Source organism: Filobasidium floriforme (assembly GCF_021052385.1).
Source record: "Filobasidium floriforme strain CBS 6241 chromosome Unknown HD553scaffold_9, whole genome shotgun sequence".
Classification (NCBI taxonomy): Eukaryota; Fungi; Basidiomycota; class Tremellomycetes; order Filobasidiales; family Filobasidiaceae; genus Filobasidium; species Filobasidium floriforme.
In genome coordinates, this window is record NW_025763630.1 from 557,414 (window position 1) to 582,361 (window position 24,948).

The 24,948-nt window shown below is 54.0% G+C and overlaps 6 protein-coding genes across 6 annotated transcripts; 4 read left to right on the forward strand and 2 right to left on the reverse strand.

Annotated features, from left to right (window-relative positions):
* Positions 1-6,828: 6,828 nt before the first annotated feature.
* HD553DRAFT_225803 (putative ER to Golgi transport-related protein) lies at positions 6,829-8,936 on the forward strand. Its single transcript, XM_046177269.1, has 6 exons — positions 6,829-7,703; positions 7,792-8,020; positions 8,091-8,208; positions 8,273-8,356; positions 8,424-8,520; positions 8,600-8,936. Exons 1-6 carry the CDS (start codon positions 7,098-7,100, stop codon positions 8,759-8,761), a joined length of 1,296 nt encoding a protein of 431 aa, XP_046037159.1. The 5' UTR covers positions 6,829-7,097; the 3' UTR covers positions 8,762-8,936.
* A 154-nt stretch (positions 8,937-9,090) lies between these two features.
* Positions 9,091-11,358, forward strand: HD553DRAFT_341608 (putative family II 2-keto-3-deoxy-D-arabino-heptulosonate aldolase; the record flags this gene model as incomplete). Its single annotated transcript, XM_046182654.1, has 12 exons — positions 9,091-9,179; positions 9,247-9,295; positions 9,359-9,457; positions 9,528-9,553; positions 9,623-9,850; positions 9,911-10,153; positions 10,214-10,533; positions 10,595-10,734; positions 10,797-10,804; positions 10,866-11,028; positions 11,090-11,189; positions 11,252-11,358. The coding sequence occupies 12 exons, from the start codon at positions 9,091-9,093 to the stop codon at positions 11,356-11,358; spliced, it is 1,572 nt and encodes a 523-aa protein (XP_046037160.1).
* On the reverse strand, positions 11,331-14,459 carry HD553DRAFT_225767 (uncharacterized protein). The gene is made up of 4 exons (XM_046177268.1): positions 14,239-14,459; positions 13,858-14,173; positions 13,462-13,777; positions 11,331-13,403 (listed from the first exon to the last, which is right to left on the reverse strand). Exons 1-4 carry the CDS (start codon positions 14,368-14,370, stop codon positions 11,483-11,485), a joined length of 2,685 nt encoding a protein of 894 aa, XP_046037161.1. The 5' UTR covers positions 14,371-14,459; the 3' UTR covers positions 11,331-11,482.
* A 490-nt stretch (positions 14,460-14,949) lies between these two features.
* On the forward strand, positions 14,950-18,685 carry HD553DRAFT_310267 (actinin-like protein). The gene is made up of 26 exons (XM_046179828.1): positions 14,950-15,126; positions 15,202-15,216; positions 15,276-15,360; positions 15,446-15,451; positions 15,522-15,546; positions 15,626-15,669; positions 15,761-15,818; positions 15,889-15,897; positions 15,966-16,003; positions 16,066-16,106; positions 16,172-16,300; positions 16,358-16,415; positions 16,473-16,535; positions 16,598-16,649; positions 16,705-16,749; positions 16,812-16,872; positions 16,938-16,974; positions 17,032-17,259; positions 17,327-17,403; positions 17,469-17,574; positions 17,637-17,841; positions 17,910-18,001; positions 18,065-18,121; positions 18,188-18,268; positions 18,333-18,516; positions 18,573-18,685. The coding sequence occupies exons 1-26, from the start codon at positions 15,071-15,073 to the stop codon at positions 18,605-18,607; spliced, it is 1,887 nt and encodes a 628-aa protein (XP_046037162.1). The 5' UTR covers positions 14,950-15,070; the 3' UTR covers positions 18,608-18,685.
* A 134-nt stretch (positions 18,686-18,819) lies between these two features.
* On the forward strand, positions 18,820-21,815 carry HD553DRAFT_331385 (CDC45 family). The gene is made up of 9 exons (XM_046182015.1): positions 18,820-19,042; positions 19,109-19,261; positions 19,331-19,648; positions 19,709-19,948; positions 20,014-20,162; positions 20,233-20,547; positions 20,616-21,053; positions 21,116-21,463; positions 21,533-21,815. Exons 1-9 carry the CDS (start codon positions 18,899-18,901, stop codon positions 21,672-21,674), a joined length of 2,247 nt encoding a protein of 748 aa, XP_046037163.1. The 5' UTR covers positions 18,820-18,898; the 3' UTR covers positions 21,675-21,815.
* On the reverse strand, positions 21,799-24,824 carry HD553DRAFT_349698 (uncharacterized protein; the record flags this gene model as incomplete). The annotated part of the gene is made up of 5 exons (XM_046183476.1): positions 21,799-22,907; positions 22,970-23,302; positions 23,368-24,124; positions 24,201-24,321; positions 24,391-24,824. 5 exons carry the CDS (start codon positions 24,822-24,824, stop codon positions 21,799-21,801), a joined length of 2,754 nt encoding a protein of 917 aa, XP_046037164.1.
* Positions 24,825-24,948: the final 124 nt, after the last annotated feature.

Consider the following 24,948-nt stretch of genomic DNA (forward strand, 5'->3'; position numbering starts at 1 on the left):
CTCACCGGATCATCGGCATCTTCGATGTCTCATGTCTCAGGAAAACTGTCTGAGGCCTTTGAGGCTATCTACGGTATCAGCAAAAGCCTGATCGAGCCGGAGTATGACCCCGTAAGGCCTGGGCAAGAAGTGCTAATCACGCCTCGGGGTCTCGGTCTATGGATCTATGGTGAAAACCTGCTCGTTCCGCTCTTGAAGCTCTAGGCCGGACCAGGAGATCTTCGAAGATCGAAGAGTCACCACGTTATCATTACCAGAACTCGGGCGTTTAGCTCTCGACGTCCGCTCCAGTGCCTGTTCGCGACCTCAACGCCCTCAGGGACAGGAGCAAGGGTTAACATCCAGCGAGAAGACCGTTTAGTTGCAGTGTTGAAGGCGGGTCTAAGATTAGGCGAAGGTCGGCCTGCGAGAAGATTGTCCTCGGTTCTCGTTTCGCCTAAGCTCCCCATGAGTTTCGTTCCGTGGCCCATGGTAATCGCCTGAAACTGAGTCGTCAGCGTCTCGACCTGAGCTCTTGATCCGTTCAATCATCAGCGTCTCAATCAACGTCGTAAGCGTCTGTACAGTACCACATTCCCGAAGGTATTTGAACCTGGGCATTCGATGTGTTCCGCTCATCTGTCAGCCTTTCGACCTGGGCGTTTGACACATTCCGTTGATTTATCAACCTCTTCTCTTAACCTGAGTTATGAGCAATCGAAAGCAGGCGTTCAAGGCTTCCCGTTCCTTGGTAATCGTCTGAAACTGAGCGTTCGAGGCGTCCCAGTCAATCGTCAGCGTCGTGATCTGGGCGTTCCCCTAGCTGGAGCTCTCGGGGAGACAACTCGGACGTGCTTGACAGACGTGATTCATTGACGCAAGCAACGGGCTGACCGCTAGAGTACCAGAGTGGCTGCTTGCCACGCTCCAGCAGCAACATACCGGAGTATATAGACGGTCCACTTCAATGCAAATCTATCCCTACACCTGTACTAGATAGTTCTTATATGATTGGTAGGTTTAGAGCCTGAGTACAAGTCTCACGTAGAGGAGCAACCAAGGGTGCAGCAGGGCTTACCCTTAACAGCATTCTTTTCGGTTGCCAGCATCTCAACCTGAGTTCTTAGTCGGTTCCGTTCGGTGATGACCGTTTCAAGCTGGTCGACCTGCTTCAATAGCGTCTCTACAACCTTCAAGAACGTCTCTACCTGATTTCTTGATGTGTTCCGTTCGGTCGTAAGGGTGTTGACCTGTTCCCTTGACGCATCTCGTTCCGTAGTAAGGGTCTCTGCATTTTTCCTGGACGTATCCCTTTCCTCGGTGAGGGTCTTTACAACTTTCTTGGACACATCCCGTTCTCATAAGAGGTTCTGAACCTGCTGTCGTGATTCGCCTCGCTCTTTGATCACCGTTTCGACCCGAGTCCTGGAATCATCTCGTTCTGTTGTGAGAGTTTTAATCTGCGTTTGCGATTCGTCCCGCTCCTCTTTGAGTTTTGGAATCTGCGTCTGCGACGTTTGAGCCTCGTTCGTGAGGGTTTTCACCTGCCCTTGCACCTTATCCCGTTCCCGTTTGAGATTTCGAGCCTGTTCCTGCGACTCGTTTCGTTCAGTAGTCAGCGTCTGAACATCCCTTTCGGCAGCGACAAGGGAGTTCTTGACAAGGTCCCGATCCTGCCTCATTGTCCTCAGGCGCCGTTCGAGCTCAGCTTTCTCATCATCGAGCCGGGCCATGTCCATCCTCCTTGCTTGGGCTGCGGCATTGATGCTACTCGCAAAAAGATGTGCTTGACCTCTTGATCATCAAGGCGCTTTTCAAGCCAGGCTATGTTACAGCGATCACGTGACGCGTCGGACGCGCCGTACGCGACTCCCGTATGCGACTCCCGTCGGGGGTACTTTTCGGTGTTGTTGTTTTGATGTAGAACTAGTACCTCTGTAATAGCTCTACATCCGTTATTACATTTAGATGTCTACCCGTACCTTGCCTCATTCCTGCGTCCCGTCAGCCTGTCCAGGGGGACCCCCGCCGGGGGTCGCTCCCGGGCCTTACAGAATAACGGATCATCAAAGGACCCCGAATGGGGGAGCACAGGGAGGTAGCCGGATCCCCTTGCAGTTGGGTGCAAGCGGAGTACCCAACGGTCCAGATAGCCATCTGACGTTGGTAGGAGTGTTCTACCCGGAAGGAGTGCCGGTCCAAGCACTCATGTTGTTGGATTCGGGAGCGACCGGGATGTTCATGGATCGGACATTCGCGTCGCTACATGGATTCGACGTAACGGACCTCGAGACACCGCGGGTAGTAACGGTGATCGATGGTCGGGAGATCCAGGGAGGAAGGATCACCCAGAAGGCTCGTACGCTGGTACGTACGGGAGTGCACCTGGAACTGACCGAGTTCCACCTCACCGATTTGAGTGGGTACCCGGTCGTACTAGGTATCCCTTGGCTGCGGAGACACAATCCGCATATCCAATGGGACTCCAACGCGGTGACGTTCGGGGATGTCTGCATCAGCACGGGATGTCTCAAGAGGCCCGAGACGGTGTATGCTCCGGACGAAGTAGAGGTGGAGACACGAGGAATCGACCCGTTCAAGAAGATGAAGGGGTCTATCACGGAGGATTTGGTCGTCGCACAAATGCAGATGACCCGGGAGGACGACGAGCGGGCGAGGCGCCCGGACCTGTGGGATTGGGACGTCAAACCTACAGACTCGTTCCAGGATGACCTGGATCCTCCCGAGTATATGGAGAAGCTGAGGGACATGGTACCGGAGAAGTATCATGAACATCTTGGAGCGTTCTCCAAGACGAAGGCAGATACACTGCCCCCGAAGCGATCGATCGACCATGCGATCGAACTCAAACCCGGTACGTCGCCGACGTATCAGAAGCTCTATAACCACTCCCAGCGGGAGAGTGAGGAGCTAAAGAAGTGGTTGAAGGAGAATCTGGAGAAGGGGTTCATCAGGCCGTCGAAGTCGCCCTGCTCGAGCCCGGTACTGTTTGTACCGAAGAAAGGCGGCGAGATGCGTATGTGCATCGACTACCGTCGCCTTAACGACATTACGGTGAAGGATAGGACGCCCCTACCCCTCATCTCAGAGACGCTAGACAGGTTGAAGGGCGCGAAGGTCTACACGAAGATGGACCTCCGAGGCGCGTACAACCTGCTACGCGTAAAAGAAGAAGACATTTGGAAGACCGCGTTTACTACACGTTTCGGTCTGTTCGAATGCTTGGTCATGCCGTTCGGCTTGACCAATGCCCCCGCTACCTTTCAGCGGTGGATGAAGGGGGTTCAGGACCTTTTGGATGTGTGCGTCGTCGTTTACCTCGACGACATACTTATTTACTCCTCCGACCAGGAGACCCACGATGGTCAGGTCAAGGAGGTTATGAAGAGGCTGCAGGCAAATGGCCTGTATGCGAAAGCGGAGAAGTGTGAGTTCGATACGGTGGCTACCGAATTCTTGGGGTACGATATTGCCCCGACGGGGGTTAGTATGAACCCTTCCAAGGTCAAGTCCGTTTTGGACTGGGCCCCCCCGAAGAACATTCGGGGACTGCAGTCCTTCTTAGGATTTGCAAACTATTATCGGAGATTCATTCAGAACTACTCCAAGAAGATTCAGGGAATGACGGCCCTGACGAAGAAAGGGGTGAAGTACTCCTGGACGGCAGCCGCTGACGCTGCGTTCCGGGAATTGAAGGAGTCCTTCACCCAAGCGCCTATACTGGCGCACTACAACGAGGAACGCCAAGTGGTGCTCGAGACCGACGCTTCCTCTGGAGCGATCGGCGCGGTAATGTCCCAGGTAGGGGACGATGGGAAGCTCCACCCGGTAGCGTTCATGTCGAAGAGCCTGACGCCCGCCGAGAGGAACTACGATGTGCACGACAGGGAACTGTTGGCCATCGTTTATTGCAGTCGGATATGGCGACATTATCTCGACAACAAGTACCCCGTTCGGATCCTCACGGATCACAAGAACTTGGAGTACTTCAAGAGGGACAAGGTATTGTCTCAACGGCAGGCGCGATGGTCGCAGCTGTTGAACCAGATCTCCTACACCCTGGAGTACAAACCGGGAACGGAGAACGGGAAGGCCGACGCGCTGAGTCGGCGAGAAGAGTTGATGGAGGAGACAGAACCGAAGCGAGCGGAGACTCTGCTCCGGCCTGTCGAAGACGCACCCTCTGAGGGGTGTAGTCCGGTTGAGCGACCGCCTTTGCGGTTGAATGGCACCATCCCCGCACTGGGCGATTGGATGGTGAAAGCGCTGATACCGGCGGCGCAGGACGACCCGGTGGCGAAAGAGCTCGTAGCGCAGCTCAAGGCGGGAACCTTGGCGAACGAGCGATACAGCTTGAGCCCCACTGGAATTCTCCTGTACAACGGGTTGGTGTATGTCCCCAACGCAGGGAACATCAAGGTAGAGCTGATGAAGCGTCTACACGACGGGAAGGCCGCCGGCCATTGGGGGCGGGACAAGACCGTGGAGCTGACCAGTAGGGACTTCTACTGGCCTGGGATGGCGAAGTGGATCGGGGAGTACGTTGCTAGCTGCAGTATATGCCAGCGCAACCGGCGACCCCGAATGAAGCCTGTCGGCGAGCTAGCGCCGCTACCGGTACCGGCAGGGCCCTACGAGTCGATCACTTGGGATCACATCACAGACCTGCCCGAGTCGATGGGGTCCAACTCGATCCTGGTGATCGTCGACCGATTCAGCAAGCGGGCGCACTTTATCGCTTGTCGAAAGGATAACGACGCCACGTTCTTGGCGCGGCTGTTCCTTGACCGATGGGTGTGTTTGCATGGGTTCCCGAAGCAGATCATTTCGGATCGAGGTACGTTGTTCACTTCGCGATTCTGGAAAGATCTATGCCGCATGGCGAACGTGGAGAACAGCTACTCCACGGCGTTCCATCCGGAGACGGACGGTCAGACCGAGCGAAGTAACTCCACCTTGGAGCAATACTTGCGGTCGTACGTCAACTTCCTCCAGGACGACTGGGCGGAATTACTCTCCATGGCGGAGTTCGCGTACAACAACGCGAAGCACTCTGCCATCGGGATGTCGCCATTCATGGCGTCCGAAGGAAGGGAACATACCTTCTCCCTACCGGTGCCCGGCACTAGGGAGGAGGCGGTCGAGTCGGCGGGAGAGTACCGAGACCGACTCGACGGGATCTACAAGTCGGTGAAGGAGGCGCTGGAGCAAGCGCGACAAGACATGGCGAAGTACGCAAATCGGAAGCGTACCGCCGTCCCTGACGAGGGCTACAACGTAGGAGACTTGGTGATGTTATCCACCAAGAACTTGACATCGGTGCGTCCCAGCCAGAAGCTCTCGATGAAGACGCTGGGGCCCTTCCCGATCACGGAGATCGTCGGCCAGAGCAAGATGGCGAGGAGGCTGGAACTCCCCGCGCAATTACGCCGGGTACATCCCGTTTTCCACGTGTCGTTGCTTATCCCCTATCGGGCCAACGAGCTAGAAGGAAGAGAGGTGGTTGAGCCACCTACCCCCGAAGTCCTCGACAACGGCGACTTGGGGTATGTTGTGTCCGAGATCGTACACTCGAAGGCGTTGCGATCCGGAAGGTCCGGGAAGAAGACCCAATACCTGGTGCGATTCGAAGGGTACGGGGACGAGTCGAACGAGTGGGTCAGCCCCGCCGAGTTCGATCACGACGACAAGGTCGTCGCGGCGTTCCACAAGCGCTACCCCCATCTACCGCAGCCCGGTCGACAGGAGTACGCCGACGCTTGATGCGTTCGGAGTCCGCATCTAGGGGGGGGATCCTGTTACAGCGATCACGTGACGCGTCGGACGCGCCGTACGCGACTCCCGTATGCGACTCCCGTCGGGGGTACTTTTCGGTGTTGTTGTTTTGATGTAGAACTAGTACCTCTGTAATAGCTCTACATCCGTTATTACATTTAGATGTCTACCCGTACCTTGCCTCATTCCTGCGTCCCGTCAGCCTGTCCAGGGGGACCCCCGCCGGGGGTCGCTCCCGGGCCTTACAGGCTATCTCATTTTCGCACCGGGCTATGTCCATCGTCCTTGCTTGGGCTGCAGCGTGCATTGCTGCTCGTGAAAAGATGTGCTTGACCTCTTGATGATCAAGGCGCTTTTCGAGCGAGGCTTTCTTGTTCCTCGCTGCTTGTGCTGTGAGAGCTTCTTGTTTGCCGCCCGTGATGACTCTAGCTGCTCTCTCTCCTTCGACAGGCCCGTGTTCCGGGTCGACAGGTCCGTGTTCTGGGTCAGCAGCCGCTGGTTCTCTTGCAAGAGCTCCGTGTTCCGGGTGGACACCTGCTCGTTCTCTTTCGACAGGTTCGTATTCTGGGTCGACAGCCGTTGGTTCTCTTTCGACAGGATCGTGTTACGGATGGACACCTGCTCGTTCTCTTTCGAGAGCTCGGTGTTCCGGGTGGACGCCTGCTCTTTCTCTTCCGAGAGCTTTGCGTTCTGGGTCGGCAGCCGCTCGTTCTCCTTTGACAGCTTTGCAGACCGGGCCTTCTCAGTCTCGTAATCGTCCACTAACTTTGCCTTTTCCCTTGCAACTACGCCAAACTCATTGACGACTTTGGCAGTTTTCACCTATTGCTGCAAGCTTCCTTGTATTGGCTTTACAGAGGCTTGCAGCGTTGGCCTTCTCCTGGTCAACAAGCTTTACAAGCTTGGCCTTTTTCACTGAGATTACCCCAAGTTTCTCCAAGTAACCTTGTGCAAGCAAGTTTCTGGTTCCTGCAGCATGTGTTGCAAGAGCATGTGTTGCAAGAGCATGTGTTGCAAGAGCATCATACTCCTCACTAGGACATATGTACTGGTCCTACCATCTGTTCAGGGTCTGCTGCAACTCTCTCACTCGCTTCAAGCGTTGAAAAGCTGAGAAGTATACGTCCACTGCCTGCGCTCCTGCTTCATGTCCGCGTCAAGATTGGGATCTAATTCAGCCGTGACATTACGTGGAACGGGGCCTTTCCGTCACTCGGACGACATCCTTCATCCATAACGACCATCCTACCACTTTCATGTAACTATTGTGGTTGCGGCAGATAAGTCATTGCAGCCTCGCCATTCCACCCGACGTCACCACAATGTCGATGCCTTACAGTCAATCCCGCTCCCCTCCCCCCTTGGTCCACCCCCGACCTTCCCACATCTCTCAACCTCCACCAGAACCCATCACCCCGGACCCTTCCTCGCCCTACAATCCTCCCAGCCGACTCTCTGTCGAACAAGCTAGAGCATCGTTTGACGCTGTTCGGCAGAGCTCGGAGGGATATACGAGGTACAGCAGCCCGCCTGTCCAAGGGTACTCTTCGGGCAACTCGTTTGGGCTAGGCGGAATGCCGACGCAGATGGTACCCGGAGCTGGAGCTGGAGCTGGAGCTGGACAGGGAATGTCAAACGACTACGCTCCTGCCACTCAATCGTTCGGAAGCTTCGGTGCCGCTCAGAACCAGAAGCAACAACAACCTTACGGCGGTGGATTCGCCGGGCCCAGCTCTGCCTCGGGTCATAACAATCTTGGAGCGGGAGCCGGGGGAATGTACAACCCTGGGATGCATGGCGCGCCAACACAGCCTGGACAAGGGTTCCAGTCGATGATGGGAGGATTCGGCCAATGGCCCATGGTCGGAATGAACGAAGCCACGGCGAACATGATCGGGAAAGCTGGACAGGATTACGTCGAGAAGAATGCAAGTCCCCAAAGCCGCTCCTTGAGGCAGTCTATACTTTTCCCCGCCAGAAGCTGACTTGAGCTGCCTTTCATGTCATCGACTACAGGTCTCTCGATACCTTCCCCTTCCACTCCTCAAGACCTCCTTCTCCGTGACCAACTCTTACGTGCTCAAGAAACTCCGACTGGTCCTCTTTCCCTGGAGACACAAGTCGTGGTCCCGTAAAGTCTCTAGAAGGGGCATGTCCGGTGATCAAGGCTCCAACGGATCAGGAGGCGTCGAAGGATGGATGCCTCCTCGAGACGATATCAACGCCCCGGATCTCTACATTCCCAGTAAGCGTTACATCTGGTCTCTCCCCCATATGAAGGTCTGTCGAGGCTCATTACTTTTCCCGCCTCACAGCCATGGCACTGGTCACCTACACCTTGCTCGCCGCGTTCGTTTCGGGTAGCCCCGAGGTCCTCGGAATCTGCCTCAGCAAATCGTTTGCGATCGTCATGTTCGAGTTCCTTTGCATTCGGTGAGTCGTCTCCCGGGTATGCTCGTCTCCACAATTTTATACTGAATCATAACGGTCTTCGTAGACTCGGCTGTTATCTGCTGGACGTAAGAGGCAGCGGAGCGAGCGGGGTCGAACTGATCGGATACGGTGGTTACAAATTTGTCGGGTGAGTTACAAGTAGTTGTGCTTCCCGCGACCAAGGTAATTGATCTTGCCTTCTCTTCGACTCATAGTATCATCATCACCATCTTGGCATCATTCCTCAGCCTCGGCAGGGTGTTCTACCTAGCCGTCTTTTTCTATACGTTTGCAGCCAATGCCTTTTTCCTGGTCAGTCCCGCTCGCTTCTCTATGTTTGGTCCATGCAAAGGCTGACCGACTCGCTGTGGCTCTTTTATCGCTCTCTCAGCTCCGTTCGTTGAAATACGTGCTCCTGCCCGACCCATCTGCGGCTCCGTCCCACGAACCCGTTGTGATCATCACGCACGCGCAACGTTCCAGGAGGGTACAGTTCCTCTTTGTCGTCGCGATGGTGCAGGCCATCTTTATGGGCTGGCTCGTCCGAGTGTAGACACAAGATAGCATGGAAGCAGGCTAGACTAGAGTAGATATGGTATATGCATGGCTGGACCAACCTGTCGAGGCTCCAGTCGATATCAAGACTCATTATTGTCGGGGTTGTCACCACCGTTATGACTCATGACGAACGCGCATCCATGTGACTGACTCGGGCTTTTTGAGATCTGAGATTTATGCTCACACCGACCGATTGATCGACAATCCCTGTCACAAAGCTGCAAGCCTTGAAGCATTCGTCAAGTACGTCCCAGACTGCAATTCGTCCCAGACTCTAGTCAAAACAACCAGCTATCACAGACCGCCATCTTCCGACTATAAGCGATGGCCACCCTCAACTGGACTCCGGATTCTTGGCGAAGCAAGCCTATCGCTCAGGATGTCATCTATGACGACACCGAGCACCTTGACAAGTGAGACTTTGAACAAGCAGGTCATGGAAGCGAATTCAGGCTGATCATGCTATACTGTTGTCATCAGAGTTTTGAAAAAGCTCAGACAGCTCCCACCTTTGGTCACCCCGAACGAGGTGTGCCCCGCTGATACTACGAGACCCCTTTGAACCCCGGTCACTGACCATCTCGGCCCACAGATTGACCGGTTGAGAACTCAGCTAGCGGATGTAGCTCAGGGTAAAGCCTTTCTGCTTCAGGGTGGTGACTGTGCCGAGCTCTTTGAGGCTTGTTCGCAGGTCAGTTCGTTGTATTCAAGGATTCGACTTTATTCGATGGTATTGATTTCTGTCTTTGCATTCCGTTCAGGATCCTATCGAGCACAAGCTTTCTCTGTAAGCAAAATATCTTGCATGTATACCGTCGACCGATCTAATCCTCCACACATCCTCTTCATCTATTAGTATCCTCTTGATGTCCCTGATCATCCTGCATGGATCCCGTCTCCCCGTCATCCGTATCGCACGAATCGCCGGTCAATACGCTAAACCTCGAAGCAAGCCTACCGAAGTGGTGGATTATCCTACTGCAGATGGAAAGACCGAGAAGAAGGAAGTCATGAGCTTCAGAGGGGATAATGTCAACGGATTCGACGTTACCGACAGGAAGGCCGATCCAGAGAGGCTTCTAGGGTAAGTCCGTGCGGGAAGGTCATTGCCAGACTCCCCGTTGAAAAACATTTTACCACTCAGGGCCTACTTCCACTCGGCTTCTACCCTCAACTACATTCGAGCGCTATTGTCGTCTGGTTTCGCCGACCTGCATCAACCTCGAAACTGGTCCTTTTCCCACGTCCATTCGCCTCAGCTGCAAAAGGCTTTCGAGGAGGTCATTGATAGCTTGATGGACAGCCTTGACTTTATGAGATCTGCGACCGGAGGTTCGAATCCAGGTGGTAGCCGAGGAGGTACGGAGACTGTAGACTTTTACACGAGGTGCGTTCACCAAGCTCGAGACGGACTTTGTTGTTGAGCTGAATTTAACCCTTACCCTAGTCACGAAGGTCTTTCGCTGGAATACGAAGAAGCGCTGACTCGAGGTCCCCGCACCGACGTTCGGCCCGAGTCATCTGGGTCGCTCTCGAGGTCAAACTCGCTACTTCCCCGAAATCGCCGAAGTTCTGCGAACGCACGATCAGATGCCAGCAGCTCCCCCAAAAAGTTTTACAACCTGTCCTCACATTTCATCTGGATCGGAGATCGAACGCGACAGCTCGATGGCGCTCATGTCGAATACTTTAGGGGAATCCAGAACCCGATCGGGATCAAGATTGGGCCGACCATGAAGCCAGAAGAATTGGTTCAGCTGCTTGACGGTGAGATCAGTCGGCTGAAATTAACATACTACCCATTGAGCTGATCGATACTCGCCCTTAGTGGTCAACCCGGACAACATACCCGGCAAGGTCACCTTGATCAGCAGATACGGAGCGGACAAGATCGAAAAGTTCCTGCCCGCTCATATCGAGGCTGTCAAGGCGACCAGGCACATCGTCGTCTGGCAGTGCGATGCGATGGTAAGTCTTGGTGTGGTCAAATATGTGAGACAAGAGACTAAATCGCAGTTTATTCGATACAGCACGGAAAGTACGTATCAGAGTTGAATATCACCTCGCACGCTCGATCTCAAGCTGACTTTCATCTACAGCACGAAATCGTCAGAAACGGATCCTTCGTTAAAGACTCGTCATTTTGTGGACATCATCCAAGAGATATCCACGTCGATGCGTATTCACAAGGAACAAGGAACAATCCTCGGCGGTGTTCATCTCGAACTAACCGGAGAGGTCAATGATGACGGCTTCAGCGTGGTACGTGTCATATCCTACGGGGCAATCTCGACGCTACAGCTGACTTTTTTTCCCCACTCAGACCGAATGTATCGGAGGTTCGATGGAGTTAGAAGACAAGGATCTGTCCTTCAACTACAGATCACACTGCGACCCCAGGTTGAATTATGAGCAATCTCTTGGTGAGTCTAGTCCGATCCTGCGAACGATGGCGGCCGTGCCTAACCAGAACAACATCCATCAGACGTAGCGTTCCTGGTCGCTGACAACCTCAAGGCCAAGCGAAGAGGCACGGAGCCCAAAGATATTCTGCTAGCAGAGCTGCGGGGACGAAGCTCGACAAGAGCTTGAGACGATCTAGCACTGGGTGTATCAAACATGGGTATTATGTGATATCGAGATGTTTGCCATCGAGCGAAAAGAAAAAGTGTTACAGGTGTTCCAGCCACCGAAGAAAAAGACTCGATCACGTCAACTAGGCCTTGGATCCAAACTCGTCCACCTCGTCAGGTCGAGGCGTAGCGTTGACCACTCGGAGTTGACGGACTTCGCCTGCGGGTCGAGCCAAAGTGCCGACGTTGTCGCTGGATCGCTCAAGGGCATCCGAGGTGGAGACCCGTCGGCTGACCCCGGTCGAGGGAGCTTGAGGCAAAGGAGAGGTAGGAGGGGGGAATCGAGGCGGGTTCGACAAGCGCTGAACCCGAACGGGAGCACCGTCCATGCGGTAGTCGGCCAGGGACAATGACGAGTCGCTGTCGTTGGACTGATACTTGTTGAACAGGTTGACCGACGAGTGAGGGCGATCCGACATGGTGGACGACCTGCTCAGTTCGCCAGAGCGCGGAATTCTAGCCGGAGACTGAGCGTGCCCGGTTATCAGATCGCGGACGTAGCTGGGCGAGTAGCCTACTGTCGCGGCCGAGTTGTAGTCACGAGGAGGTGAGTGGGACGAGGGCGAGGAGACGCTTCGGCCAGCGATCGCGTTCCCGACGCTGTCGTTCCCAGAAGCTCGACGGGTGATGGGTTTGCCGAGACCGATGCCGTACGAGCTGAGGCTGTTTACAAACTCGCTCGACGTCTTTTGCTCGAACGACAAACGGGGCAGAGGCTCGATCTCCTTTGAGCCGGTAGATCCGGCAGAGTGAGTGCTAGAAACGGTTCCAGATCGACGGAAGGGTTGCGCCGTCTCGACTTCGCGCTCCAACTCGTCCCACTCGGCGCGGGTCTTGGGGTCAACCTCGGGCTTTTCAGAAATGGTCTCATGAATCCTGGGCGAAGGCATCAGAACGGGATAGTCGGCAAAAGGGTCTCCTGCCCTAGGCTCGCTGTTCGGAGTCGAAGGGTTAGAAGGCGGGACGACAACGAGAGCGGGCAAGTATGCCGGGTCGACGGGTTCGTTGTCGGGAGGGAAGCTGACTCGACTTCGATTCTTGTTGAACTCCCGGGCGGGGATCTGTCGAGAAGTGTCTTCGGATGGACGACCAGGTGTACCGGGTCGCGTGGGTCCAACAGAGCTCCTTCGCTGCTCATCAACCCGGCCGAGACCAAAGTCGATCTCTTCCCATTGAGTTCGAGAGACGTTGCGACCGTCGACCTGACGCATCTCGCTGGAAGAGTTGGCCTGTGCCTGGTTCTTGCCAGTCAACCTTCCGACCACTCCCGCCAAGCTAGATTGCCATCCGGCAGTTTCGGTCTCATCGCCATCAGGGATTCTTACCCCACCAAAAGGTCGAGGAAGACCGGCAAAGGGGGACGAACGGTTCCAGCCCCTCTTGGCCATGAACTGGGTGACAGGCTCGAAGAGGCTCGCCCTGCGATTCCCCTCCTCGTCATGGGTGTTGTCGATCTCAAAGTGTCGAGCCAGTCGACGACGACGGACGATGTTGACTTGGCGGCGAGCCAGCCAGACGAGCAATCCGAGGAGGACAAGACCGATGATCAAGGTGGGAGGGAGGATCTTTTTCAGACTACCATCGTCTCCATTCTCCTCCGCATCTGCAACGTTGCTCGAAGTCGAAGGAACCTTGACATTCGCAGCGGACCCGGATCCAGGGCTGGTGGTCCCGGAAGTCGGACCCGTAGCCGGACCAGATGCAGGGTTGCTGTTCAACATGTTCGTCGTCCAAGTTCGCTTCCATCCCCAGTTTGCAACGTTCGAATCCCTCATGTCGAGGTAGTTGACTTCAGAATGAGAATTGTTGCCCGCGCCGATACCGAAAGCCGAGACGAGCACGCCCGAGGACGTGATGATGTCGGAGTGCCAAGCTCGGGCGTCTTGACGAGCCGGCTGAACGTTGTAGGGAGAAGACCAGGTCAGGGTGGTCAGGTTGAGGAGCGAGATGGAGGCGGTCGCAGAGGTACTGGCTCCGTCTTGGATGGCTCCGCCGTGAAGGATACTGAATCAAGATTGATCGATCAACATTCGTGCCATCGCCACGGCGAACTACGACTCACACCAGGTCCTTCAAAGTCGGATGGGCGACCATGGAAGCCCCAACCCTAGCTTCCGGAATCTCTCCCATCAAGTTCAGGCTGTACCAATCCTGTTCATTGCTCCAAGCGGTCAACTTGTCCATCTTGACCATGTCTCCGTTGACATCGGTTCCTCCGACAAAGAGGACGGTATCGTTGGCCAGGGCGGTCATGGCGAAATCCGATACGCCGATAGGGGAAGAAGACGAGGCGGCCATCTTGTCGCTGTTATGCACGGCGGCGTCGCTCAAGGGGTAAGGAATGACGTCAAAGGCCGAGTAGTAGCTGGAAGTGGAAGCTGTCGAAGCGAAAACAAATATCGGATGAATATGAAGCGCCCGCAATCCGGTTGTGATGTCCTGGAAGAAGCCTACTCACAGCAAACGTATTGGTCCACGGCTCCTCCAAAGACCATCAGCTTTCCCTCGGCCTCTCCCACGGTCGCTTCGAGATGAACCATCCCTGCGCCTCGCCTCCTCAACAACCCAGAGCTGGTCTCGGACGTCCAGGTCAAGTTTCCGCTCGTGTTATCGAGATCAAGCGAGTGCAAAATCGAGTCGGTCCTGCAGGACGAGGTCATCCCGCCGAAACTGACGAGCTGGTTGGTCAAGGGCGCGTAGGCGAGGGAATGAAACGCCGTCGGGAGGAGTGACGAAGTGACGAGGGTCTCGGGCGAAGGGTTGCTTTGCGACAGCTGTACGCGTTCGATCGATCAGACCAAGCCAATTCGACCAAGCGAGCGAGAGAATGGTTGCTTACATTGAGCTGCAAGACCTCGTTAGTAATCTTTAGCGGACCGCCGTTCCTATCCGAGATCTCTCCCCCGACGACATAGACCATGTTGGTAGTCGGCACGTAAACGGCCTTGTGACCCCATCGACCTTGAACCATCTTGTTGTGGATTTGTAGGGTGTATAGGTTATAGTAGTACTAGTGTAGAAGGTTGTGTAGACGCTATCAAAGCCGAAGTATGTCAAGCTGGACCAGCAGCTCCTGTATCGATTCGCAGGGGATCGTCAAGATCTTGTGTGTGCGTATCCAAGAGATTATGAGAAAGGTAGAGAATGAGCTATAGACAGAGTATAGGTATGTCGAGTAAAGACGGTACGAGGTAGAGTTGAAAGTGGAGTGGCGACCTCTTGGCAACCTCTCGCAACTCGGACTGAATCGAGAGTTGCCTGAACCGGCGAAAGATTGGGCGGATCATGGCACGCGAGATGGCTGGACGTTGAACCAACTTCTACTGCTTCCGCGCCACCGACGATCCCCGGAGGCATCTTACTTGTGCCTGGCGAGAACGAAACATGAACAGCAACAAACACGTCATTGGCGATTCTGACCCCGACTAGCGCGACTTGTTTGATAAGCAATGTGCCCGGTTGAATTACGTGAGTCACCTACGGAAGCTGATCTTACAAAGTAAACACAAGCCCCGGGCCCCCCCTTGATCCATCAAACTCGCTCTGAGATCAGAGACGATGTGCGATATGCCCATGACCTGCACAAGACTTCTTAGCCTCTTGTCAGTATTCGAGATCTCCCAAGACACAGCAGCCCAATCTGCTCTTGATCGTGATCGATATCTCGCGATATGCTGAGTCCCGGTACTTTCGGACACGATGTGGAATGGGCGTCTATTCAAGGAAGGTGAGGACGATTCTACGATGTGATGAGGTCTCGGGTTTGAACAGCCGCTAAAGTCGCCCTTGCTGAAACGCTAAGGACGTTTACGAAATGGTAGGCCTGTCTTCTCCGTATCAGCAGGGCTCATGCTTACGTGCAGAAGGATCTCGTAGGATCAATACGAAGCTAGCCGCCAAGGAGTTGGCGCCCATGCGGGACTTGATCCCAGACATTTGCGATGGAACAAAGCTCATCCAGGTAAGCTTCTCCCATCGCCCGGTATGATTTGATCTGCTGATCTTCACATTTCATTCTGTATCCTCTTGACTCTCCGTGCGTTCAGCTCCTAGTAAGCCGGCCTTCGAACATCACAAGTCAAGAGCCCGTACTGATCCATGATATTTCGTTGCGTAATGAAGGAAACCATGTCAGATACGTCACTTGGTAAGCCCGCTTGAGCGTCAGAAACTTGTCTAATCCATAATCAGAGCGAACAATCATCTTCTTGGATTTGGCCGTCTAGGTCGATATAACGCAACACCAAAGTTTCGGGTACAGCGAGCCGAAGTGAGCCTTTGCCGAAGCGGTACCATGGACCACGAGAGATCGAAATATGAGAGACTACACTGATATGGATTGATCTGATCTTTCATCGTAGAACGCGAAAAAGGCGCTAGATTTCGTTCGAAGCAGAGGGATCAGGTTGACTAACATCGGTGAGTACGGATTGGGCATAGAGACGAGATATTGCAGTAGCTGAAGAGCGGGGATTTTACTGCGCGATAGGTCCCGAAGGTTAGTCGATCTCTCGAGGGATACATTTGCCCTTTGATGCGCCCGATTCTGATATAACGGCGTTGCAGACATCGTGGACGGCAATTTGAAGATTATCCTTGGTCTGGTGGGTCGAGCGAGCTTCAGAGACGAAATGGTCGGCGAGCTGAACGTCATGAAGGCCAATAGATCTGGACGTTGATCTTGCGCTTCACTATCGACGGTATCACGTGGGTTCTGGCTGGTTCGCGATCTCGCCATGATTGTCACTGACCGGCTTTTGCCTTTGCTTCAGGGAGGAGGGTCTTTCGGCCAGAGAAGGTCTATTGCTGTGGTGTCAGCGGAAAACATCGGTTCCGCCGTATTCAGAAGATGGGGTGGAAGTACGGGACTTTGGGAAGAGCTTCACTAGCGGGTTGGCCTTGTAAGTCGGCAGCTTTGCGGAAGCTCGAAAGACTCGATGGCTAACCGGAAATTGCAGCTGCGCTCTGATACATCGTCATCGACCGGATCTGCTGGATTGGGATACGTTGGATAAGGTTCGTAAAGGTCTCTTTGCGTCGACGATATGGTCTCATCAGTCCGTTTTTCCGTAGACAAACGCCGAAGCATGTACGACATTGGCCTTTGATATAGCAGCCAAACATCTTGGAATCCCTGTAAGCGCCTTGGTCGAAACAAAGCCTGAGCGGCGTGTGCTTATTCGACTTAATCGATGCAGCAACTTTTGGAAGTTTCGGACGTCTGTAACAGCGTACCGGATGAGCGATCAGGTTGGTGGTATCAAGGGAAACGTCTCATCATCTTGCTGACAGCTCGCTATTGCAGTAATGACATACGTGGCCGAGTTCTTCCACGCATTCAGTAGTCTAGGTATGTCTGCCTACCGAACTTGACACTGGAAATGACTCACTGACGCCATCTTGCTCGAATAGACAAGCAAGAGACGACTGCGAGGCGAGTGACGCAATTTGCAGAGATGCTCAAGGCGCTTCAGTGAGTTACGGCCACCCCTTTCAATGCTAGTCAACTCGATCTTGATGTTTCATGGTGGTTTGTAGGGGATCACAATCGGCTTATGAGCATGGGACCCAGAAGGTAGGCTTCGTTTTAACAAAACAACACAGCGCGGATACTGACTATATCCGTTCTCAGCTTATAGACAGTATGACCAGCCAGATAGACCAGTTCCGCCGGATAACATTTACAGGCGATTACGCTGATGCCAGGAAGCATTTCGACGATTTCGCAAAATACCCCGTCATCAAACGAGACTTTGCGAAGAACCGACAGTATCTAGCGACGAATTTCGGCAACATACAAACGAGACTCAAGACGGCCGGCATCCGAGGCTATCGACCGGTAGAAGGGGTAGGATTGGAGGTCAGTGCGCTGTTTCGTGGTTATGGAGGTAGTCGTTCTGATCGCTGCATGACAACGTCAATCACAGGAAGTAGAGAGAGTATGGCAAGAATTGGTAGCCACGGAAGCTGCAACGTCCAAGGCCATCAATGCAAACCTTCTCGGGTGAGTCTCAGAATACCATGAGCTCTCCCCGACTCCACAAATTGAAACGTACATCGTGTGAACAGAATCAAGGACCGCCTCAAACAGGAATATAGAGCAGCAGCCAAATCTCTGGACACGCGAATCGCGGCCCTGCAAGACGAGTTGACGCATATGCAAGGTAGCCTCGAAGTGAGTGCTCGACTCGATTTCGCAGCGATGTGTGTAATACATATTGACCTCGATCATTCCAGGCCCAACAATCCATCATGCCAAAATTTCGAGCGGCTGCGTCCAGTCTCAAGCAAAATCTGGAGGCCGTAGACGAGGTGGGCAAGGCCTGTCGGGAGGCTAAAATCGACGAGATCGACCTGGGAGCATCGAGCGTCAAGGATTTTCAGTTCGAGCTGGGTCTTTTGGACGATACCATTCGCCAAAAGGAGAGCTTTATCGAGAACCGTACGTCGTGCATGATTGAGAAACCAGCCGATCGTGTGCTCAATGGCTGATTGTTCTGTGACTTGTAGAGATTCGCGCGGCGAGCACGACGAATGTCACGGCCGATCAATTGGGCGAATGGGAAGAGGTATGGCAGCGGTTCGAGATGGAACCGAATGATGTAAGTGCGACATAATATCAGCCGATGTTGTAATCGGTGATGAACAGCTTGCGCCCTTGACAGCATCTCGATTATTATCAACTCAACTCGGCGCTTGCCGCCTTGGGCATGACGTTCACCGTACGTGGCGGTCGATCGCTTTGCATCAACGTTGTGTGCAGCAGCTAACGATCGCGAAATGCACAGGAGGAAGAACTTGAACGGCTATATCGAAACACCTGTGCACAATTCGGGGCGGTAACGCATGACGCATTCGTCCATCTACTGGTATGTCACTTGCCCGAGATGGGCCAGCGAAATATGATGCTCAACATCATGATTCCTCTGCCAGGTGGAAATCACAGAAGATTCCTCTTCCATGGACCAGCTCTTGGAGGCTTTCCACAATCTCGCCAACGGTGACCGTCTCATCACAGAGACGGATATGCGTCAGGCACACTTGTCTTCAGAGGTTACGAGCTTCTTGAAGCAGACCATGCAGGCGGTAGACGACGAGGGACATGCCGGTTACGATTGTGAGTCTTGTTTCATTCATCCATCCCGGACAGCGCTGACCACGAGGACTCTGCAGATGAGAAATTCTTGCACGACACATTTGTAGCATGATCACCATTTGTACGAGTTGTGTAGATATAGACACCGGCTACAACCGTTTATCTCGAGATTCAAGGTAATGAACGATTTCTGAGGGATCGATCCCCGGTCGCGTCGACGCGTTTGAGTTTCGCACGCGACGCGTCGAGGTCAGCACAGACTTGCGATCAACTTGAGCCAGATCGAGTTTTGACTAGATGTGCTCTGAACTGACTCTGAGAGCAACTAGATCTCGATAGTACGCAAGCTCGTATCATGACTCGCTAGATCTGGATACCATAACCTCAAGTAGGAGCCGCCAGAATGCCCGTGATCTGCCCGCCGAGCTCGGACTTGCCTGCTGGGACAGTTACCTATCTACATGCCTGGAGCTCTATCATCCGCAAGGTCAGGGCGAATCCTCAAAACAGTGCAGGGGGTGTGGTCATCCTAGCAGCTATAGACTTGGTAAGCATTGGTGATCCCGACCATTCGATTATAGACGGCTGATAGTCGATATGTTCCGTTTCGAAGGACGCTCTCTTGGCTTCACACGTCCTGGTCAACCTGTTCAAGCAGGAAGATATACCTCATTCGCTCATCCCCATTGGAGGATACTCTGAGCTGGAAACAAGAAAAGATCAGATATTTGGGTCAGAGGATGGTCGATATCCTGGAAACCCCGATGCGAGTCGTCTGGCAATCGACCGCGCACTGAGCGAACTTTGCTGATCTTGATCAACCTTGCTGTGATAGGTACATACCCTCATACTGCTTTCGCTAGGCTCCCTCTTGCCACTTTCGTCATATTTTCCCATCGGCACCCACACATGTGATATTCACTTGATCGATGCTCATCGGCCATACAACCTGGAGAACATCTTCGGAGGAGCTGTGAATGACGGCTTGGGAGCTGGCTCTAGGAATGGTCACCTGATCGATGCACGGAACGGCCATGCATTAAGTGGAGACGGGGATGACGTTCAAGATAGATTGCTGGGGAGGATCTGGATCTGGGGGGACGGCGACGAAAAGAAGCTGGAGAATGTGAAGAAGAGCTGGGAAGCGCTCGAGGTGAGTGGTGTCATATATCTCTAGCCTACTGCTGCTCACCTCCCTGGGATGTGCGCTTAGTACGAACCAGAGTCGGGGTCCGATAGCGATTCAGACGCTTCTCAATCCGATACCGACCTAGAAGATACCGACGAGGACGACGAAGCGGAAGAAGATGGAGCTGAAGATGCAGATGAAGATCGTGGTGATGGGGAAGGAAGCGGTGGTTCGAACGGGAAGCGCAGACGAAACAACGGGGACGACGCTGGAGACCAACCTGGCCGCCGGAAAAAGAAGCGGAGAGAAGAAGACCCTGATCGAGTGAGTGTGATACATCTGTTACACTAGCTCCAAGACTGACACGGTCGTCCTGGCGACTGCCTCAGCCCAAGCGTCTACCACGAGCGATACGGAATGCGCACGCCGAACGTGTACAGCGGTATTATCAAGCTGGAACTTCGTACGGGATGAGCGTAGTCGAGTGTTGCTACATCCTTGCAAGCGAGTTGGAGCGTGGCGATAACGACTTGTTGTGGTGAGTATCGCTCTTGCTCACCAATCCGGAAAGAAATGCACATGGTATTAACGTGAGGTGTCCGTTCCAGGTACGCCGTATTGGGCTTGACGCATCAATACATCTCATCACGGATCGATCGGGACACGTACGATGAGCGACATTCGCTATACCTGGACGAAGTAGCACGACTGAATCCGCCATCACCGGGCCGCCACGGGACTTCGTCTGGCAACGGAAGTCCCGACGACAATGCTATATCGCCGAGCGAGGAACTGCGTTTCGTACTTTTCCGGCATTGGAATCTTTACGATGCAATGTTTCATTCAGGTTACGTGGCAGGTCGTATGGGAATATGGAAAGAGAAGGGACGGAAGAAATTGGTGGGACTTTTGGCCAAGATGGGGTGAGTCGATGAGGTAGTGCTATCCTGTCCATCCGACCGTCGGCTGAAAGAGTCCAACTCGTCAACAGTTTCTCAATACAGCAGAGTCGTCAATCGTACTCGCACATGGACATGGATCTCAAAGCGACACTACGAGACAAGCTGGAAGAGGTCGCGCCAGAATACGGGCTGGTAGAACTGCATTACCCATCTTTCATGCGAGCGTTTGGGTACCGATGCGCACCGCTGTCCGCCGCGGACGGAGTGGAGGGTCTGAACGCGTTGCTCGAGGCTGCCACAGGGATCCGAGTCGAAATCGAGCAGGATGGAGGCAAAGGGGGCGGAGAATGGTTTGGAGCTACCAAGGCTTGGACCGTCAGCGGGATTTCGGGAAGCAACGCATTCGCCTACAAGGAAGATAAAGCGGAAGCAGAAGCGGACGGGAACGACGAGCTCAGCCGGCATGCGCGGATAGAGCAGAAACGATGCGAGAAGAATTTTTGGGTTTCATACGACGCAATGCAGGAGTAAGCCGGTTGGATTTCGAACGTTCGATGGTCATAGAAGGCTAACCAGTAACGAGACACAGCGTGAAACTCTTATCGCGGTCCTTAGGATTGGCCAAAGGTCTTCACCAAGCGATCATACGTCAGGGATGTTCAATACTGGACAAGAACAGCATGAAGACCCTCCGATCATTTCGCTTCGTCACGATCCGTGAAGGTCCCGACTTGCGCCTATTCTCGCACGCTAGCATCCTCACCAGGCTAGCTCTGTGGTTGATCGATGCCACCCGAGACAAGGTGACGCGGGCCGCCGAAGCCAGGAGAAAGACGCCCGCACATCCGATCGTCCTGGCCTGCCTCGACGAGGAAAGCGATACGTTCCTCATTGTCGGTATCAGCGGAGCACCAGAGTTTGGAGACGTCAGGAAGAAGTGAGTTGCGTCACGCCTACAGTCGATCGAGCGCCAAAAGCTTACGACCCGTGATCCATCTACCTCCAGTCGTTTCGGTCTGGCCTTTCAGTCTGCAGCGGCGGACTCGGGAGCGCACGCTCGTCACGACATGTTTGACACTAGCATAGTCGAGGTGCGGAAAGACGATCTGACGGGCTTTGTCGAATGCCTACATTTGCAGACCGCATAGAGAGTGGACATCATCATCGATCGATTATAGTTGGCATTTCTGACGAACGGATTACAGCATAACTTGTATCTTACAACACTCGGACAACTTTGTAGCCAGATTACATACACCTGATGACATTCGCTCATACGTACCTCCCAGCAAAAGGGTTCTGGTCGGAGCTTGCTCGCGTCCGATGCTGCGCAAATCGGGCCGCAATGGGGGTGCCAACCTCGTCCTCGTCGCCCAGCGAAAAGGGGTTCTGATGGAGCGGGCTGGGGACGGGCTTGCTGATAACCGAAGGCACCTGCTGGGAGCCGTATCCGCCGAGAGCGCTGGGACCACTGATCTGGAACATCCTGGAAGGACCCGGACTTGAACCCGTTCCGGACCAAGATACGTCGGTCTTGGAGCTCTTTTGCGACGTCTTGCGCGAAAGTTTGGAGGCAAAGGTCGGTAACGCGAGCATGTTGCCAAGGCGGCCCTGCCAGGAAGTCGAGGACTGAACTTCAGGACGAGCTGCGGTCGGAGGCAACATCGGTTCGTCATAGTCATCCTCGACGGGGCTGCGATGGATCGGAGACAAAGCTCTCATTCTGGCTGCCATACTAGGTCCAGACCTTTCGTGACGATGACCGGGTGAGCTGCTCTGATAAGCGCCTAGCTGGTCAGAGTCATCGAAAAATGACTGTTGACTGTGATTGTAGCCTTGTCCCGGATAAAGCTGGCGTCCGGGCTCAGAAGTCACTGGCGGGCCCAGATGCACAGCCTTCTCCGCCTCGGTCGGACGATTGGTCGTATGAACCGGTTTCTCGTCGTGCTCGCCAAGTCCTCGTCGTTGCATCCTCCATCGAGCGAATGGTCGCTTGAGCCACGAGTGCCAGATAAAGACCGCCAGCCCTACTAACATGACGATGCCGTACAGTCCGATGAAGATCGCCGCGATATTGCGCTGCTTTCTCAATTCGTCTTCGTATCGATCGAAGAGCTTTCCGATGACACCTTGATCGTCGGAATCGCCATCGGAAGACCCGCTTCCAGCAGCAGCCTTGGCGATCGGGTCAGCGACCGAATCCATGGTCGCGTTGGAAAGCATGAGGATGTCGGCGTTAAAGGTCGGCAGGGTGACCTTGGCGTTGTCTTTGATCCAGGTCAGGGCGGTGGCCATGTTGTCGATCTTGGATCCGAGGATACAGTAGACGAAGTTGTTGACGGATGTGGCGAGGATGGTGTTTCCGAAGGTGACGTTTAGGACTAAAACAAGCCATCGTGGTCAGCGGGGGTTTCCTGGAATTGCTGCGATGCTCTCGGCTCACCTTGTTCCACCTTGTCGTAAAACTCGATCAGAGTCGTATTCAGAGTCACCGTCGTCGTATTGAGCCAGGGCCCGAATATCGTAGTATCGATATCCTCCTGCCAACCTTGTATGACCAGGTTCATATCGGTCGCATAATCGCCACTCTGTTGAAGCATGGCCTGGTTGATGGCGACCCCGAGAGACTGAGACTGTTCGGCAATGGCCGAGTTGGCCTCGGCAGACGAACGTTCCCTGATAGCGTGAACGGCGGATAGTTGGATTTGCATGGTGAGAAAGGTAAGGATGCCGAAGCCCAGAAGTAGAAGCGCAGGCGGGTGAGTGATGTAGGCGACTGCGATATAAGATTATCAGCAGCGTGCTTGGCTCGTCATGAAACGCGCGTATCCGTGGACTTACGGAACCATCTCAAATTACTGTTCGTCTCGTTCTTCCGTGTCAACAATCCGACCACCTTTCCTCCATACTTTTCGACGACCGGATGTTCGACCATCTGAACCATCCGCAACCCATCCACGCGTCTGCCTTCGGCCATCTCCCGCTCCACCAGATCCTCCACCTCTTGTGCCTGCTCGTTCATCTGTTTCCAGGTGTACCATTCCCAGAAGATTAGGGCGAACCAAAGCAGCAGGAAGGCGAGTACGAGCAAGCCGGTGGCGATTTTGGCTAGACGGGAAAGCGAGGAGGCGATATCGTCCAAAAAGGAGGTATCCATCTGGCCGCACAGGTCGTACGCCTCGGTCTCTGCACGGCGCTCGAGCGAGGTGCTGGTCGAGTTGGAGACATCCCCTATGATCGGAAGGGACTCCACGGTGATCTTGCTCATCATCTCGTTGAACGATTCGTTCATCTCGCCCTTGAGCTTGTCAAAAGGCACCGCGATGAGATCCTCCAAGATGTCCTTGAATTCTTCCAAGGTCGGCAGACTCGCATTGAGCCGTCTGAGGTCGTCTTCGAAAGTTGTGGGTATGGAGACGTTGGCTAATCCGTTCAGGGACGGGATGTCGAACTGCGGGACGGAGAGATTGACATTGACCACCGAGGTGACGCTGTTGATCGCCTTGATAGCGGTAGCGATGACGGCATTGGCAGAGTTGATATCCGCTTGTATCTTGCTGCGGATTCCGTTGAGAGTCGTGGTGATCCCGTCCGTGATCTGTCGATTGTCGATTGGGAGGGAAAACTGATCAGCGTCCTTCAGGCATCCTCAAATCTACTGACGCGTGACTTACCGTCTCGACCACGCCGATCATGATGGCCAGAGAGCCTCTGACGACGAATTCGATCGTGCACATCAAGAGCGACCTGTACATGTCTATCATGAACCCGATGACTTTTTCGATTATCGTCAAGCTGCGACCCAGAGATCCGTAGAGTCAGCAAAAGAAGAAGACTTCAATATCGCACTCGCACGCGACTCACCTCATCTCCAACACCTTATGTACGCCCCGCAATGTCGCTTTCACCCCATTCACCGTCTGCTCGTTGATCTTGTCCGCCATGACCCTCGCCATCCCGCCATCCGTGATGAACCTGACTCCTTGTTCGACGCCTTTACAAGTCGCCATGATCTGCGCCTTTGCATCCTCGGCTCGAGCTTGTGCAGAGTTGTTGGCCGATAAGAAAAAAGCCAGAGCGAGGAGCAAGGAAAGGAGTGGGAGAGAGAGAATCGTGTGAGAGAGACGGGCTTTGAGAGAGAGGTATGGTTTGAGAGTTTCTTGAGATTCCGAGGTGAACGAAGTGGTCCGCGATGGAGGTAGAGGGGAGGGCAGCCGGACCATCTTCTTTGGATATACCGAAGGCTGAGGAGAAGATGTTTGGCGAGGACTGAGGCTTTGGAGGTCGGAAAATGGCATCGTAAAGAGATGCAACGCGAAGAGAGGTCGTGCCGATTGCGTATATTGTCGTGGTTCGAAGCTGTCCACAGTTCGAGCGGTAGTTGTGCAAGGTCAAACGTATGTTCGTGTACGGATAATTCCA